This window comes from Pleurodeles waltl, chromosome 7 (genome assembly GCF_031143425.1).
Source record: "Pleurodeles waltl isolate 20211129_DDA chromosome 7, aPleWal1.hap1.20221129, whole genome shotgun sequence".
Taxonomy (NCBI): Eukaryota; Metazoa; Chordata; class Amphibia; order Caudata; family Salamandridae; genus Pleurodeles; species Pleurodeles waltl.
In genome coordinates, this window is record NC_090446.1 from 558,441,244 (window position 1) to 558,455,477 (window position 14,234).

The following is a 14,234-nucleotide window of genomic DNA, read 5'->3' on the forward strand; positions in this document are numbered from 1 at the left end:
CAAATTATGAATCTTTCTACTATTTTAGACTGCTTCATTTTCTTCCAACCGAGAATCTGCATTTTAAATGTGATTGGTGCTCATACTCTTGTTAATGAGTGCAAAATCGTGTAGAGCATTTTGTGCTTTTACAGCAATCTTTAATTAGTTCTGTTAATCTTTACCTTTGAATGTTGGTTACAACTGCCCTGTTGTATTTACTTAGTTCATCATGCAGAGATTCATCAATTTGTTTTTAAAGTTTGTAAATGCATTCAAACTCACTCTTAGTTCCATCAATAACATATTTCACACATCCACCATACAGCCCCAATTCAGTGTTATCACACATGCCTCGTCCATCTTAACCACATTTTCTAAATATTTTGTTCTGTTGAGCATTGCTGTTTTGCCAGGTGTGTGTGTCAATTTCAGATATTCCTTTTAAGAATAGGTTTACTGCACAGACTGCCTGCCAGACTTTGAAGCCAATCAGCCTTGAAAATCCTCGTGCCTAGTTGAGAGTAAATATGAAAGTTCACATTTATATTTTCCTTTTTGCAGGTAGAAAATAATTTTCTCTATTTAGACCATATTCCCTTTAAAATGGGGTGTTGGATGATATTTCCCCATTTCCATGACACTCATGCCTTTGTCGCCTGAGTGTAAAATTAGAAGTGCTTTTAAATGTGAGAATGTATTGCATATATTGGTGAATACCCAAAAAGAAATTACTTTTTAGTTGTTGACCACATATTCAAAGTGGACTCCCTAGAGAACATCTACTTCCCTTTCCCTAAGTGGCACTTACTGTTGAGAAACATTTCATACACATGGCTGAACCTACTGATACTCCACACTCAAATGTCCCCAGATTCTAACCTTTGGAATGAGGCTTTTGAATATAGAACTGACTTTATTTAGGGTAGCGTTTTAGACTAAGGGCCTGATTTAGAACTTGGCATATGGGTTACTCTGTCACAACAGTGATGGATATCTGGGCCACCAAAATCTAAATCCTATAGGACATAATGGAATTTAGATGTCAGTGAATGGGATATTCGTCACCCTTGTGATGGAGTAACCTCTCTGCCAAGTTCTAAATCAGGTCCTAATGCTTCACAAGGTTTTGTGCTCCAGTAATTGGTTTGCTTCAGAGACAAAGTGAGAATTTGTTTTCTGAACATGCTCATGGATTTCACTGTAGATGAGAATTGTATCTTCAATGTTTAAATCTGTAAGTATTTTCAAACAGCAAAAAGCAACACATTGATTTAGTTGATTTTACAGTGCATAGCAAGGACGTACTCTCTGAAGACTGATTTCTCTGCTACAGAAAATCCAAGAGCGTGCATATTTGACCAAAAGTTACATTTAAAATCCTGATGGAATGAGTATTTAAAGATGGAAACCACAACTCTTAAAATTTTGTGAATTGGCAGTTGAAATTCCATATTTGATCTATATGGGAGTTTTAAAATTCTTAAAGCTTTTGTAGAGACATTCTTACTGTCATAGCCCTGGAGTAATGTTCCAGATACCTTCCCAAAACACCAAGATTTAAAGTGTTGGGGTTAATTGAGGCACCCCTTACGAGTTGTTTAGAGTGGTATCTCCTTGGGTGACACTACATTGAGCAACTATGAGTGGCCTTGAGTTCCAGGACCCAAAATTACTAGATCCAAAAACACTGGATCCAAATTTACCAGTTTCAAATCTTCACCCAGTAAAACTATTGTTGGAGAGGGGCTTGAGCTGTGCGCAGATGCACAGGATGGGCATCGTTCTCCTTCTACAGAACCACAGGGGGAGCAAACAACGATCCCCTGAGCCAGGACACTGTGTGCCCACACATAGCCTTCCCGACCCCTACTCACGACTACCTGACCCACACCAGCTTCCTGTAGCCATTTGCTGCACAGTGGTAAAGCGAAACTTGTTAGATTTGCGCAAAACCTCCCTAAAAGTACCAGATAATTCCAGGTGTGGCAGGTTATTCCTCATTGTTGGGAGTTTAATTCATGGGGAGGTATTGTCTGGAAATGCTTATGCTTAATAGGGAATTTTTAATGGGGCCTGTAAGAGGAAACCTATTGTGTTGTGTTTGCAAGTTTAAAAATGTGGGTTCCATTTGCATTTAAATAGATAGCTTTATTCCTAGTACAAATGATCAAAACATTTTTATTAAAACATCTCTCAACGCATAAATGGGGGCCAACAAAGGAAGTTGCACCTTAAACTGAGGGTATGTGACTGGAGATCTGACAAAGAATGAATTTACTGTGTTTTTGCCTGCTTGTGAAAATAAGTCCTTGCCCTTCATTTCACTAAATTTAGCACACTAACAGTCACTAGTAACGACGGTCTAACTATCAAGTTTTATGACTGCAGATAGATAGATAGATAGACAGATAGGTAGATAGATAGATAGATAGATAGATAGATAGATAGATAGATAGATAGATAGATAGATAGATAGATAGATAGATACTTTTGTTTGAATCACACACATTCCTTGTCCTCAATAATACTGCATATCATTATGGGGTTTGTCTTAAAAATGGAAACTAAACATATATCGTTTTTTTATCCTTTACAGAAAGAAACTGGAAAGAACTAGGTAAGAGATATCATGAGGAAGTGTTTTAACTTTGCTCCTGTTAATATTGTTGCTCCCTTATGTACTGAGAGAAATCTGTTAATGTCCAGTGTCCACCATCAGGGATTGATTAACTCTTAAGATCAGCACCTTGACGCCTAGGCAGCTCAGTTATCATGTTTTTGAACATTTCATAGCTCGGGAAGACCTCAACCTCAATTCCCACATTTGTCCGTTTACGAAATGAGTGAGAACCTTTAAAGTTCAGTTGAGCACATTTGCAAGAAATACCAATTTTACTTTTAAGAAATTAATTCAGTTACGCTTATTAAACTTCCAAGTCCATATAAACATACTTTATAATACTGTTTTGTAAAAGACAAAATAAATTAATTTGCGTTCTTAGAACAATAATCACAGTGTCAAATTTAAACTTTTCTTGTGTCATTGCTGACTTCATAAATTCCCCAACAGGTATTGCTACCTCTATCATTATCTTAAATAGCCAGGGGCATATTTATAGGCCCCTAGTGCCACCTTGCACCACATTAACATCATTTATTTTGACCTTGTTGTGGCCCAATGAGGCCAAAATCCTCTCCACGTATTTACAGGGTGGGGCAATGCATGCATTCCCCCATCCTGTAACTCTTTGCGCTACATAAGGCCTGCGCCAGGCATAATGTATGCAAAGGGGGCGTTCCTCCGTTAGGCAGCCGGTAAAATGGTGCAAGAAAATCTATGGGATTTCTTTGCACCATTTACTACGGCACTTTTAACGCCTACTCAAGAGCAGGCGTTAAAAGGGGGCTTCCATTCTTTAGAATGGGCCCCTATGTATTCTGCAGAAGTAGCGCCAACAGTTTGCACTACTCCTGCAGAGTACATCAATAGAGTCATTAGAAATGACTGGATTGTCCTCCACCCTGTGCCATGATGCAGCGCATTTTAATTACGGCGCACACATGGTGGCGATGGGGGGGGTGCAAAGGGTTGCAGGGAAAGTGGCGCTGCACTCGGTGAAGCGCCACTTTCTATAAATCTGGCCCCAAGTTTCTTGTTGCTGCAATTGTTCGAAATGATATATCATTTCAAACTTGTTTTAAACACATTTTACTAAGAATACAAGAATATCGAGAAATAAGCAGGAGGTGCACAACAGCCTCACATTGGGCCGGATGTATCTAAGGGGGAAAATGTGTTTGTACAGATGGCCCATAATTTCATAGCACACTCACATTTCCCATCAACCCTATACCTGCTCTTCACTTTTGCTGGCCTCTCCTGTACGGGAACCCACATCTTTATTTTCAGGAGAAGTGGTTGAAGATAAGAATCAGGTACAATAATTTAGGCACATCTGGTCCTAAGTCATTCTTAAATCTGCAATATTAGGACTCTCATAAGCATCCTTAAAGATTGATATGTTTAGATTATCATGTTTAAATTTTTATGGTTAATGAAGTCAAAGAAAACTGGGGAATCCTGCATGCTGTGGTGGTTGGTGACCTTTAAAAGTGGTGGGGCTTAATCCTTGGCTCGAATTCCAATGACCTTTTTCTTGAAGGGTTCTCTCACACTTTCTTGCACTAAGTTTACTGTTCCACTGTGACTTACCCAGTCTCACTCAGTCTCACTAATTCACACGGTCTCACTTATTCTACTCTGACCCACTCTGTCTCACTCAGTCCTACTTATTCGTATTCATTCTGCATTTCTCATTCTTGCTGTGTCTCACACACAGTAACACTCAGTTTCACTCCATCATTCTCCCTGACTCACATTCATTCTCACACTTACTCGTCCTTACTGTCACTCATTCTCACTAACTCTGACTCACTCCTTCACTGACTGTCTCTGACCTTAATTCACACACACAGTCACACAGACATGCTCACACTGCTGAACCTTCATGCACATGTGTCAGCAAACAGATAATTCCACTAGCTGACTTAGGGGGTTATTCTAACTTTGGAGGAGTGTTAATCCGTCCCAAAAGTGACGGTAAAGTGACGGATATACCACCAGCCGTATTACGAGTTCCATAGGATATAATGGACTCGTAATACGGCTGGTGGTAAATCTGTCACTTTTCCGTCACTTTTGGGACGGATTAACACCTCCTCCAAAGTTAGAATAACCCCCTTAGTTTGTTGCTGCACCAGAAGCGGGTCTGAATTGTATTTTTATTATACTAAGAGTAAATCATTTTTCACTCTTAATACAATAAAAATGGACTACAAACAAGGAGGGTGTAGTGCAGCTGTGGAGCCCATAAAGGACAGCCACACCACTGGTCCTGGGACACCTATCCATCAAACATATCCACTCAGTCATCCATCCTTTCACTCATCTATCCCCATTTTATCCATTCATTCATCCTTTCAATCATCCATTCATCCTTTTGCTCATCCATCCACCCTTTTGCTCCATCTATTCATTTTTTCACTCTATCCATCCATCGTCCTCCCTTTGGCTCATCCATTTATCCACCCTTTCACTCTGCCATCCATCCTTACACCCATCCATCCACCCTGCATCCCATCAATCCACCCTGCATCCCATCCATCCATCTATCCCTCCACCCATCCACTCATCCATGCCTCCATTTACCCTTTCACTCAGCCATCCATACTCTCACTCAGCCATCCATCTATTCATCGATCCATCAGTTCATCCTTCCATGCATCCATCCTCTTATCCTTTCACCCAGACATCCATCTACCCTACCTTTCACTCATTCATCCTTTGTTTTACTCATCCATCTTTACATACATCCTTTCATTCATCCATCGTTTTGCTCATTCATCAATACTTTTACTCCATCCACCCACTCATCCATCCTTTCACTCATTCTTCCCTTCATCCATCCTTTCTCTCATCATCCATTGATCCATCTTTTAACTCCTCCATCCATTCACCCTTTGAGTCAAAGGCGACTGGTGTTAATTGGCACAAGGAGCATTGCCCTGCTACTCCCACGGGAGAGGCAATAACAGGGAAAACCTAGAGTTCACCCAGGAGATTCAGCACACTACCTTGGAGCAGTAATTTCTTTTCAGCTGCTCTGTGTTTTTTCCCTGTCCTTGCCTCGCCCCGAGGGTGGTGGGGCAACACCCCTTGTGCCCATTAACACCAGTCCTCCCTGCCTGCATGACAGAGGATTCCTTTCTATGAGTGTCCTGAGGCAATCTCCAGCTTTTGCCAAACACCCGTGCTTGCAAAGTTTAGCATAGAAATGCAGAGCAGTGACCCCTGTCTGAAAACTCAGGGGCTTCAGTCCCAAATTCAAGGACATGGTTTTCATGACTGAGCGGTTTGATAACAAAAGGACATGCTTCCAACATTTAACTACTGTAGGAAAGTACCCTCTTTCTTGGCATGGTTACCCACTTTTTCTGCCTGATGTCAGTGTGTTTAACTGTTAACTGAGATCCTTCTAACCAGGACCCCAGTGATTATGTTCTCTCTCCCAAAACTCTGGATTTCATCCCACAAATGGCATACTGGCACCCCCAGGTAAGCCCCCAGTATATTGTACCTAGGTACCCAGGGCATTGGGGCTCCAGGGCATCCCTATGGGCTGCAGCAGTCATTCTGCCACCCATAGGGAGCCCATGCAAAGGATTCTGCAGGACTGCTATTGCAGACTGCATAAACCGGGTGCATGCACCCTTTTTCTCTATCGGTCACTGCACTAGGTCACTATAAGTCACCCCTATTGTAGGCCCTCTCAGCCCAGAGGGCAGGGTGCAGGTACCTGTGTGTAAGGGCACCCTTACTCTAGCAGAGGTGCCCCCACAAACTCTAGAACCACTTTACTGGATTTTGTGAGTGCGGGGACCCCATTTTACACGTGTACTGGACATAGGTCTTAACCCAGCAACATAATGGTAACTCTGAACCTAGCCATGTTTGGTATCAAACATGTTGAAATCATACCCCAATACTTTTGCAAGCATTGGTTGTATGATTCCATGCACTCTGGGGGCACCTTCGAGTACCCCCAGCATTGCTTCCACAGCCATCTGAGGTTTTTCAGGCAGCCCCAGCTGCTGCCACCTCACAGCCAGGTTTCCGCCATCCTTTTGCTAGAGCAGCTCAAGCCCAGGAAGGCAGAACAAAGGGGTTCCTTTGGGAGAGGGGTGTTACACCCTCTCCCTTTGGAAATAGGTGTTACATGGCTTGGGAGGGGTAGCCTACTGAAGCCACTGGGATGCTTTGAGGGGCACATTTGGTGCCCTCCATGCATAAACCAGTTTACACCAGTTCAGGACCTCCAGTCCCCACTCTGGCACGAAACTGGACAATAAAAAGGGGACTGACGACTCCCCTGTCTATCACTGCCCCAGGGGTGGTGCCCAGAGATCCTCAAGAGGGTCCCTGGGTTCTACCATCTTGAATCCAAGGTTGGCAGGGAAATCTGGGAGAATCTGAGTGGCCAGGCCAGACAGGTTATGTCAGAGCCCCCTCCTGATAGGTGGACACCCAGCTAAGTGAACAATCCACCTTTCGGGCTAGTTAGGGTCTCTCCTTTGGGTGGTTCCTCAGATTCAGCTTGCCAGATTCCAGCAGGATTCCTCTGCATCCCTTACTTTGACTTCTGACCAAATAAACTGCATCTGGACTGTCCAGGACCTGACAATGTGCAACAAAGATGAAGACTTTGCCTGCAACATTGCTTCTCCGTCTCCTTCCAGCTTTTGCAACATTTACCCAGCCGTGCATCCTCTGAGGACAGCCCGTCTTCAGTCTGTACTGGAAAGAAGAAGGAATTTCCCTTGGAGTGAAGGAATCACTCCCCTGCATCTGCAGACATCAGCAGCAATGACGCCCGGCTGCCTGGATCCCCTCTCCTGCTGAGCTGCCTGGATCCTGCAACACGGGTAGTGGTCATAAGTGGTCTAAACGGTCCTCTTTACCAGTTGTCCAACTTTGGTGGAGGTAAGCCCTTGCCTTCCCACGCAGCACAGTACCCCTGTGCACCGCATCCTTTTAGCTGCCAGGGATTGTTGGTACTTCTTTCAAGGGTTCTTCAGTCTTCGTGTAGCTCCAGCCCCCAGCACTCCTTCCTGCGCCGCACAGCTCCCTGAGTGGCTCTCCTGCAACGTGGGACCCCTTTTTGTAGTGCTGCGTGGACTCCATTTGCACATTCTGTGTCCCCCTCCTGTGCATGCTGCCTGTGCTTCTGTAGGCTCTCTGTGACGCTAAGGGCCCCCTCTGATTCCCCCTCCTGGGTTGAGTCCTCCTGGGCCTTGCTGGTCCCTGGCAGCACCTCTCTCCACCAGCCGCTTGTCTTGCCTGTGTCAAGGCTTGTTGGTGGAATCCGGACACGCAAACCTGACTGCAATCTTCCTTCCGGCGTGGGACATCACCTGCATCCTCCAGGAACTCAACTCAGACTCCAGGACTGCGGTGCTGACTATCCTTCTGCACCATCGACCAACTCCTGCAATCCTTAGCTTGGTGGGTAGGGGCTCCTGCCCCCACTGGACTCTATTGTGTCTTCTGGACTTGGTCTCCTCTTTCCACAGGTCTTCCTTTTCAGGAATCCACCATTGGTTTCTTGCAGTCATACTTCTCTTCTTTTCTTCTAAGTGGGTGTTCTGGGGAAATTCTAGCGATTTACTCCTGCTTTCCTGGTTGCTAGGGGATGTTGCGGTTCTTACCTTTGTGCATTCCTAGTACCCCCAGTGACCCTCTACACACTCCACTTACCTGGGTGAGAGGTGACACTATTGCATTCCATTTCTTTAGTATATGGTTTGTGCTCCCCCTAGGACCACCATTCTCTATTGTGTTTATGCTATTTGCACTGTTTTCTAACTATTCTTATGCCTATTTCTGACAACTAGTGTATATAACTTGTGTACTATGTCCCTCCTAAGGGAGTATTGCCTCTATAGTAATTGTGGTGATGTGTTGCCAAAATAAAGTACCTTTATTTTTGTAACACTGAGTGTATTCTTTCATGTGTGTAAGTGCTGTGTCACTACAGTGGTACTGCATGAGCTTTGCATGTCTCGTAGATAAGCCTTGGCTGCTCATCCACAGCTACCTCTAGAGAGCCTGGCTTCTAGACACTGCCTACATTTCACTAATAGGGGATACCTGGTATGAGGTGTAAATACCGTAGGTACCCACCACACACCAGGCCAGCTTCCTGCAAATACCCATGATGTGAAGTCAAAGGAGGGCTCTAAAGCAAAACCGTATATACATAAAGGGCTGTCAGGGCAACTTTGCGTTTACAGGATTAGTAAAGGTGCACACCGGGAAAACACCAAAGACTGCACGATTACAATCCAAGTCATTATGGTCTGTCTAAGACTAAGTAGCAGTTCCATGTCAGCCACAGATACACAGATATTAGAAATAACAACTGCTTCCAGTAACCAAACCTTGCCTTTGCGTCATTAATGGTAAACATATTTTCAAGACAGTAGGTCAATATTGCATCGAAATGCTGCTTTAGGGCATCAGGAGTACAATCAAGAAAGTCCAAGGAGTTAACTTAAAGCAAGGCAGTGAAAACACAGGAGCTCTGGAAAAAGCATCTTCATTCAGCAAGTCACGTGAATCATTTATAATAATAACTATTTAATGAAGTAAAACAGACAGCAGAGCACACCCCCTCGCATCAAATCAAATCAAATCATTAACATTTATAGAGCGCGCTACTCACCCGTGCGGGTCTCAAGGCGCTAGGGGGAAGGGGGGTTACTGCTGCTCGAAATGCCAGGTCTTGAGGAGTCTCCGGAATGCGGAGTGGTCCTGGGTGGTCCTGAGGCTGGTGGGGAGGGTGTTCCAGGTCTTGGCTGCCAGGTAGGAGAAAGACCTCCCACCCGCCGTGGAGCGGCGGATGCGAGGGACGGCAGCGAGCGCGAGGCCGGTGGAACGGAGGAGACGGGTGGGGGCGTAGAAGCTAAGGCGTCGGTTGAGGTATTCAGGTCCCTTGTCGTGGAGGGCTTTGTGTGCGTGGGTGAGAAGTCGGAAGGTCCTTTTGCTGACTGGGAGCCAATGCAGGTGTCTCAGGTGTGCGGAGATGTGGCTGTTGTGGGGTACGGCGAGGATGAGGCGGGCGGAGGCGTTTTGAATACGTTGCAGACGTTTTTGGAGTTTTGCAGTGGTCCCATGCCGTAGTCCAGGCGGCTGGTGACTAGGGCGTGGGTCACGGTTTTCCTGGTGTCGGTGGGGATCCAGCGGAAGATCTTGCGGAGCATGCGGAGGATGAGGAAGCAGGAGGAGGACACGGCGTTGACTTGTTTGGTCATGGTGAGAAGAGGGTCCAAGATGAAGCCGAGGTTGCGGGCGTGGTCTGAGGGGGTCGGTGCGGTGCCGAGGGCCGTGGGCTACCAGGAGTCATCCCATGCGGTCGGGTGTTGCCGAGGATGAGGACTTCCGTTTTGTTAGAGTTCAGTTTTAGACGGCTGAGCCTCATCCAATCTGCGACGTCCTTCATGCCATCTTGTAGGTTGGTCTTAGCGCTGGCGGGGTCCTTGGTGAGGGAAAGTATAAGTTGAGTGTCGTCGGCGTAGGAGGTGATGATGATGTTGTGCTTGCGTACGATGTCGGCGAGGGGGCTCATGTAGACATTGAAGAGTGTCGGGCTGAGTGAGGAGCCTTGAGGGACGCCGCAGATGATCTTGGTGGGGTCTGAGCGAAAAGGTGGGAGGTAGACTCTTTGAGAGCGGTTGGCGAGGAAGGAGGCGATCCAGTCCAGGGCCTGGCCTTGGATCCCAGTGGAGCGGAGGCGGGTTATTAGGGTGCGGTGACAGACGGTGTCGAAGGCAGCCGAGAGGTCGAGGAGGATGAGGGCGACTGTTTCACCGTTGTCCATCAGGGTTCTGATGTCATCTGTGACTGAGATGAGGGCGGTTTCAGTGCTGTGGTTGGTTAGGAATCCGGATCCCGCGTTGACTTCGGCGTGTTTCCAGCTTTCGGGGAAGGTATCAGAAGAAAATGAGGAGTTGATGATGGTCTGGAGGTGCGGGGCGATGATGTCGTCGGCTTTATTGAAGATGAAGTGAGGGCAGGGGTCCGAGGGGGCACCGGAGTGGTTAGAGTTCATGGTGGTTTTGGTCTCTTCAGTGTTGACGTGAGTCCAGGCGTTGAGGGTGATGGCAGGAGGTGTGGGTTCGGTGTTGCTTGGCTGGGTCTGGTGTCCGAAGCTGTTGTGGAGGTCGGTGATCTTGCGATGGAAGAAGGTGGCGAGGGAGTTGCACAGGTCTTGTGAGGGCGTGATGGCGTTGCCGTTGGCGTTGGGGTTGGAGAACTCTTTAACGATGCTGAAGAGTTCTCTGCTGTTGTGGCTGTTTTTGTCCAGTCTGTCGGTGAAGAAATTCCTTTTGGCTGCGCGGATCAGGCAGTGGTGTTCGCGGGTCGCGTTCTTGAGGGCGGTCATGTTGTCAGCGGTGTGGTCCTTGCGCCAGGTTCTCTCGAGGGCGCGACAGGTTTTCTTCGATTCCTTAAGGGTGTCAGAGAACCAGAGAGGTTTTTTGGTGTTGGCCTGTCGATGCGTGCGTCTGAGGGGAGCAAGGTTGTCTGCACAGTTGGTGATCCAGTTCGTGAGGCTGAGGGCTGCGTCATTGGGGTCGGTGGTGAGGGTGGGTTGGTTGACGGTGAGCGCGGAGAAGAGCTGTTCTTCGGGGATTTTGTTCCACTGTCGACGAGGGATGGGTTGAGTGTGGAGGTAGCGGGTCTCGCGTCGGAATGTGAAGTGGACACAGCTGTGGTCGGTCCAGTGTAGAGCGGAGGAGTGGCTGAAGGAGACATGTTTGCTGGCGGAGAAGATGGGGTCAAGCGTGTGTCCGGCAATGTGGGTGGGGGTGTTCACCAGTTGCTTGAGGCCGAGGTTGGCGATGCTGTTGAGCAGGGCGGTGGTGTTGGGGTCGTTGTTCTGTTCCAGATGGAAGTTGAGGTCGCCTAGGAGGATGTAGTCCGGCGAGGGCGTGCGGGGAGACGAAGTCGGTGATGGAGTCGCTGAAAGGGGCGCGCGGTCCGGGGGGGCGGTAGATGAGGGATCCTCTGAGGGTGGTCCTGGGGTCGGTGCGAATCTGGAAATGCAGGTGTTCTGCGGCGAGGGGGGTGTCTTCGGTGGAGGTGGTGACGCTGATGGAGTCTTTGAAGACGATGGCGATTCCTCCTCCTACTTGGTTGGTGCGGTCTTTCCTGGAAATCTTGTAGCCTTCGGGGATGGCTATGGCGATGTCTGGGGCCGAGGAGGCGGTCATCCAGGTCTCCGTGATGAAGGCGACGTCCGGTGCTGTGGAGTCCAGGAGGTCCCAGAGTTCAACGGCGTGCTTGTGGACGGAATGAGCGTTGACCAGGATGCATTTGAGGTGGTTGATTGCGCGTGGGCTGGTGGTCATGGTATTTGCGTGGTGGAAGATACGTTTGCAGGAGTGGCAGGCGAAAGGTCCATGGGTACGTTTTGGGTTGGCATGGAAGCAGGTGTTGGAGCCACCTGGGTGGAGGGCGTGGAGGGTGGTGGGGGCGTAGCGGAGCAGTGGGGTTTGGGAGTGCTGAGGACCAGGGGTCGTGGCGCTGGTCGCGGGCCAGGCGCGGACGGGCGCAGACGGGCATGCCTCTTGCGCGAGTTTTAGGAAGTTTAGGAGTTTAGGGAGAGAGATAGGAGTGAGGTTGGGAAGATAGGGGAGGGGGGGTTGTAGAGGTGGATGAGAGGTAGAGTGAAAGGATAGGAAGACAGGGGTGGTAACAGAGGGGGTGGCGAGTGGGGGGGAAAGATAGAGAGATAGGTAGATAGGTAGATAGGAGGAGTGAGGGAGGCAGATAGCGATAGGGGTAGATAGGGGTGATACAGAGGGGGAGGCGAGTGAGGGAGAGAGACGAGACAGGAGCAGGAGGACAGGCGCGGGAAGAACAGAAGACAGAAGACGAAGAACAGAAGACAGAAGACTAAGAGCAGAAGACACAGGACCACAGAAGAAGGTACAGAAGACGAAGAACAGAAGACAGAAGACCACAGAAGAAGGTACAGAAGAAGAGGAGCCGAAGAACAGAAGACAAAAGACCACAGAAGAAGATAAAGAAGAAGAGGGGCGCAGAAGACAGAAAAATACAGAAGAAGGTGAAGAAGAGGAGCGCAGAAGACAGAAGAATACAGAAGAAGGTGAAGAAGAAGAGGGGCGACGAGCAGTAGAGGAGAGAGCCAAGAAGAGGGACAGAGAAGAAGAGGCACACGCAGGTCGCGGTGCGAAGGAGAGAGAGAGAAGCACACAGATGAAGAGAGAAGATGGGGAGCAGGAGGGACAGAAGAGTACAGAAGAAGACTACAGAGGAAGAGCGCAGAGGAAGAACAGAGAAGAGGAAAAGAAGCAGGAGAGAGGGTGAGTAGCGCAGGGCAGGGCGAGGGGCTGGGAGGTGGGGGGGTACTTACTGCGAGGTAGCTGGGCTTGCTCGGAGGTCTCAGGAACCTGGGCTGGGGGAGCTGGAGGAGCTGCAGCGGCAGGGGGAGCGACCTACCCTTGGGTCAAGGGTCGCTACCACTGTCGCGCAGCGGCCGCCATAAGAGGGAGGAGGGGGGGGAGGGGTCAGCTGGGGGCGAATGGGAGCTGGGGGGCGGGGGCGTGCAGGAGGTGGTGGCGGGAAAGCGGAGGGAGGAGGGGACAGGTAGAGAGGAGAAGAGCTGGGGAAGGGGGGTTTAAGGGTGGTGGGGGGTGAGTTTTAGGAAGTTTAGGAGTTTAGGGAGAGAGATAGGAGTGATGTTGGGAAGATAGGGGAGGGGGGGTTGTAGAGGTGGGTGAGGGTGAGAGGTAGAGTGAAAGGATAGGAAGATAGGAAGATAGGGGTGGTAACAGAGGGGGTGGCGAGTGGGGGGGAAGATAGAGAGATAGGTAGATAGGTAGATAGGTAGATAGGAGGAGGGAGGGAGGGAGGCAGATAGCGATAGGGGTAGATAGGGGTGATACAGAGGGGGAGGCGAGTGAGGGAGACAGACGAGACAGGAGCAGGAGGACAGGTGCAGGAAGAACAGAAGACGAAGAACAGAAGACAGAAGACGAATGTAGGAGGCTGGACTGGCTTGTAGTGAGTACCAAGGGGTACTTGCACCTTGCACCAGGCCCAGTTATCCCTTATTAGTGTATAGGGTGTCTAGCAGCATAGGCTGATAGATAATGGTAGCTTAGCAGAGCAGCTTAGGCTGAACTAGGAGACGAGTGAAGCTCCTACAGTACCACTAGTGTCATATGCACAATATCATAAGAAAACACAATACACAGATATACTAAAAATAAAGGTACTTTATTTTTATGACAATATGCCAAAGTATCTCAGAGTGTACCCTCAGTATGAGGATAGCAAATATACACAAGATATATGTACACAATACCAAAATATGCAGTAATAGTATTAGAAAACAGTGCAAACAATGTATAGTTACAATAGGATGCAATGGGGACACATAGGGATAGGGGCAACACAAACCATATACTCCAAAAGTGGAATGCGAACCACGAATGGACCCCAAACCTATGTGACCTTGTAGAGGGTCGCTGGGACTATTAGAAAATAGTAAGGGTTAGAAAAATAGCCCACCCCAAGACCCTGAAAAGTGAGTGCAAAGTGCACTAAAGTTCCCCAAAGGACATAGAAGTCGTGATAGGGGAATTCTGCAGGAAAGACACAAACCAGC

At 48.1% G+C, this 14,234-nt stretch overlaps 1 protein-coding gene across 2 annotated transcripts in view; it reads left to right on the top strand.

Annotated features, from left to right (window-relative positions):
• The window catches only part of LOC138304339 (myelin-oligodendrocyte glycoprotein-like), a 153,450-nt gene that overhangs the window by 95,207 nt on the left and 44,009 nt on the right, over positions 1 to 14,234 (top strand). For both annotated transcript variants that reach the window (XM_069244305.1, XM_069244304.1), the window contains exon 8: positions 2,579 to 2,599. In XM_069244305.1, coding sequence (XP_069100406.1) covers positions 2,579 to 2,599 — 21 coding nt within the window. The remainder of the gene's footprint in view (positions 1 to 2,578; positions 2,600 to 14,234) is intronic.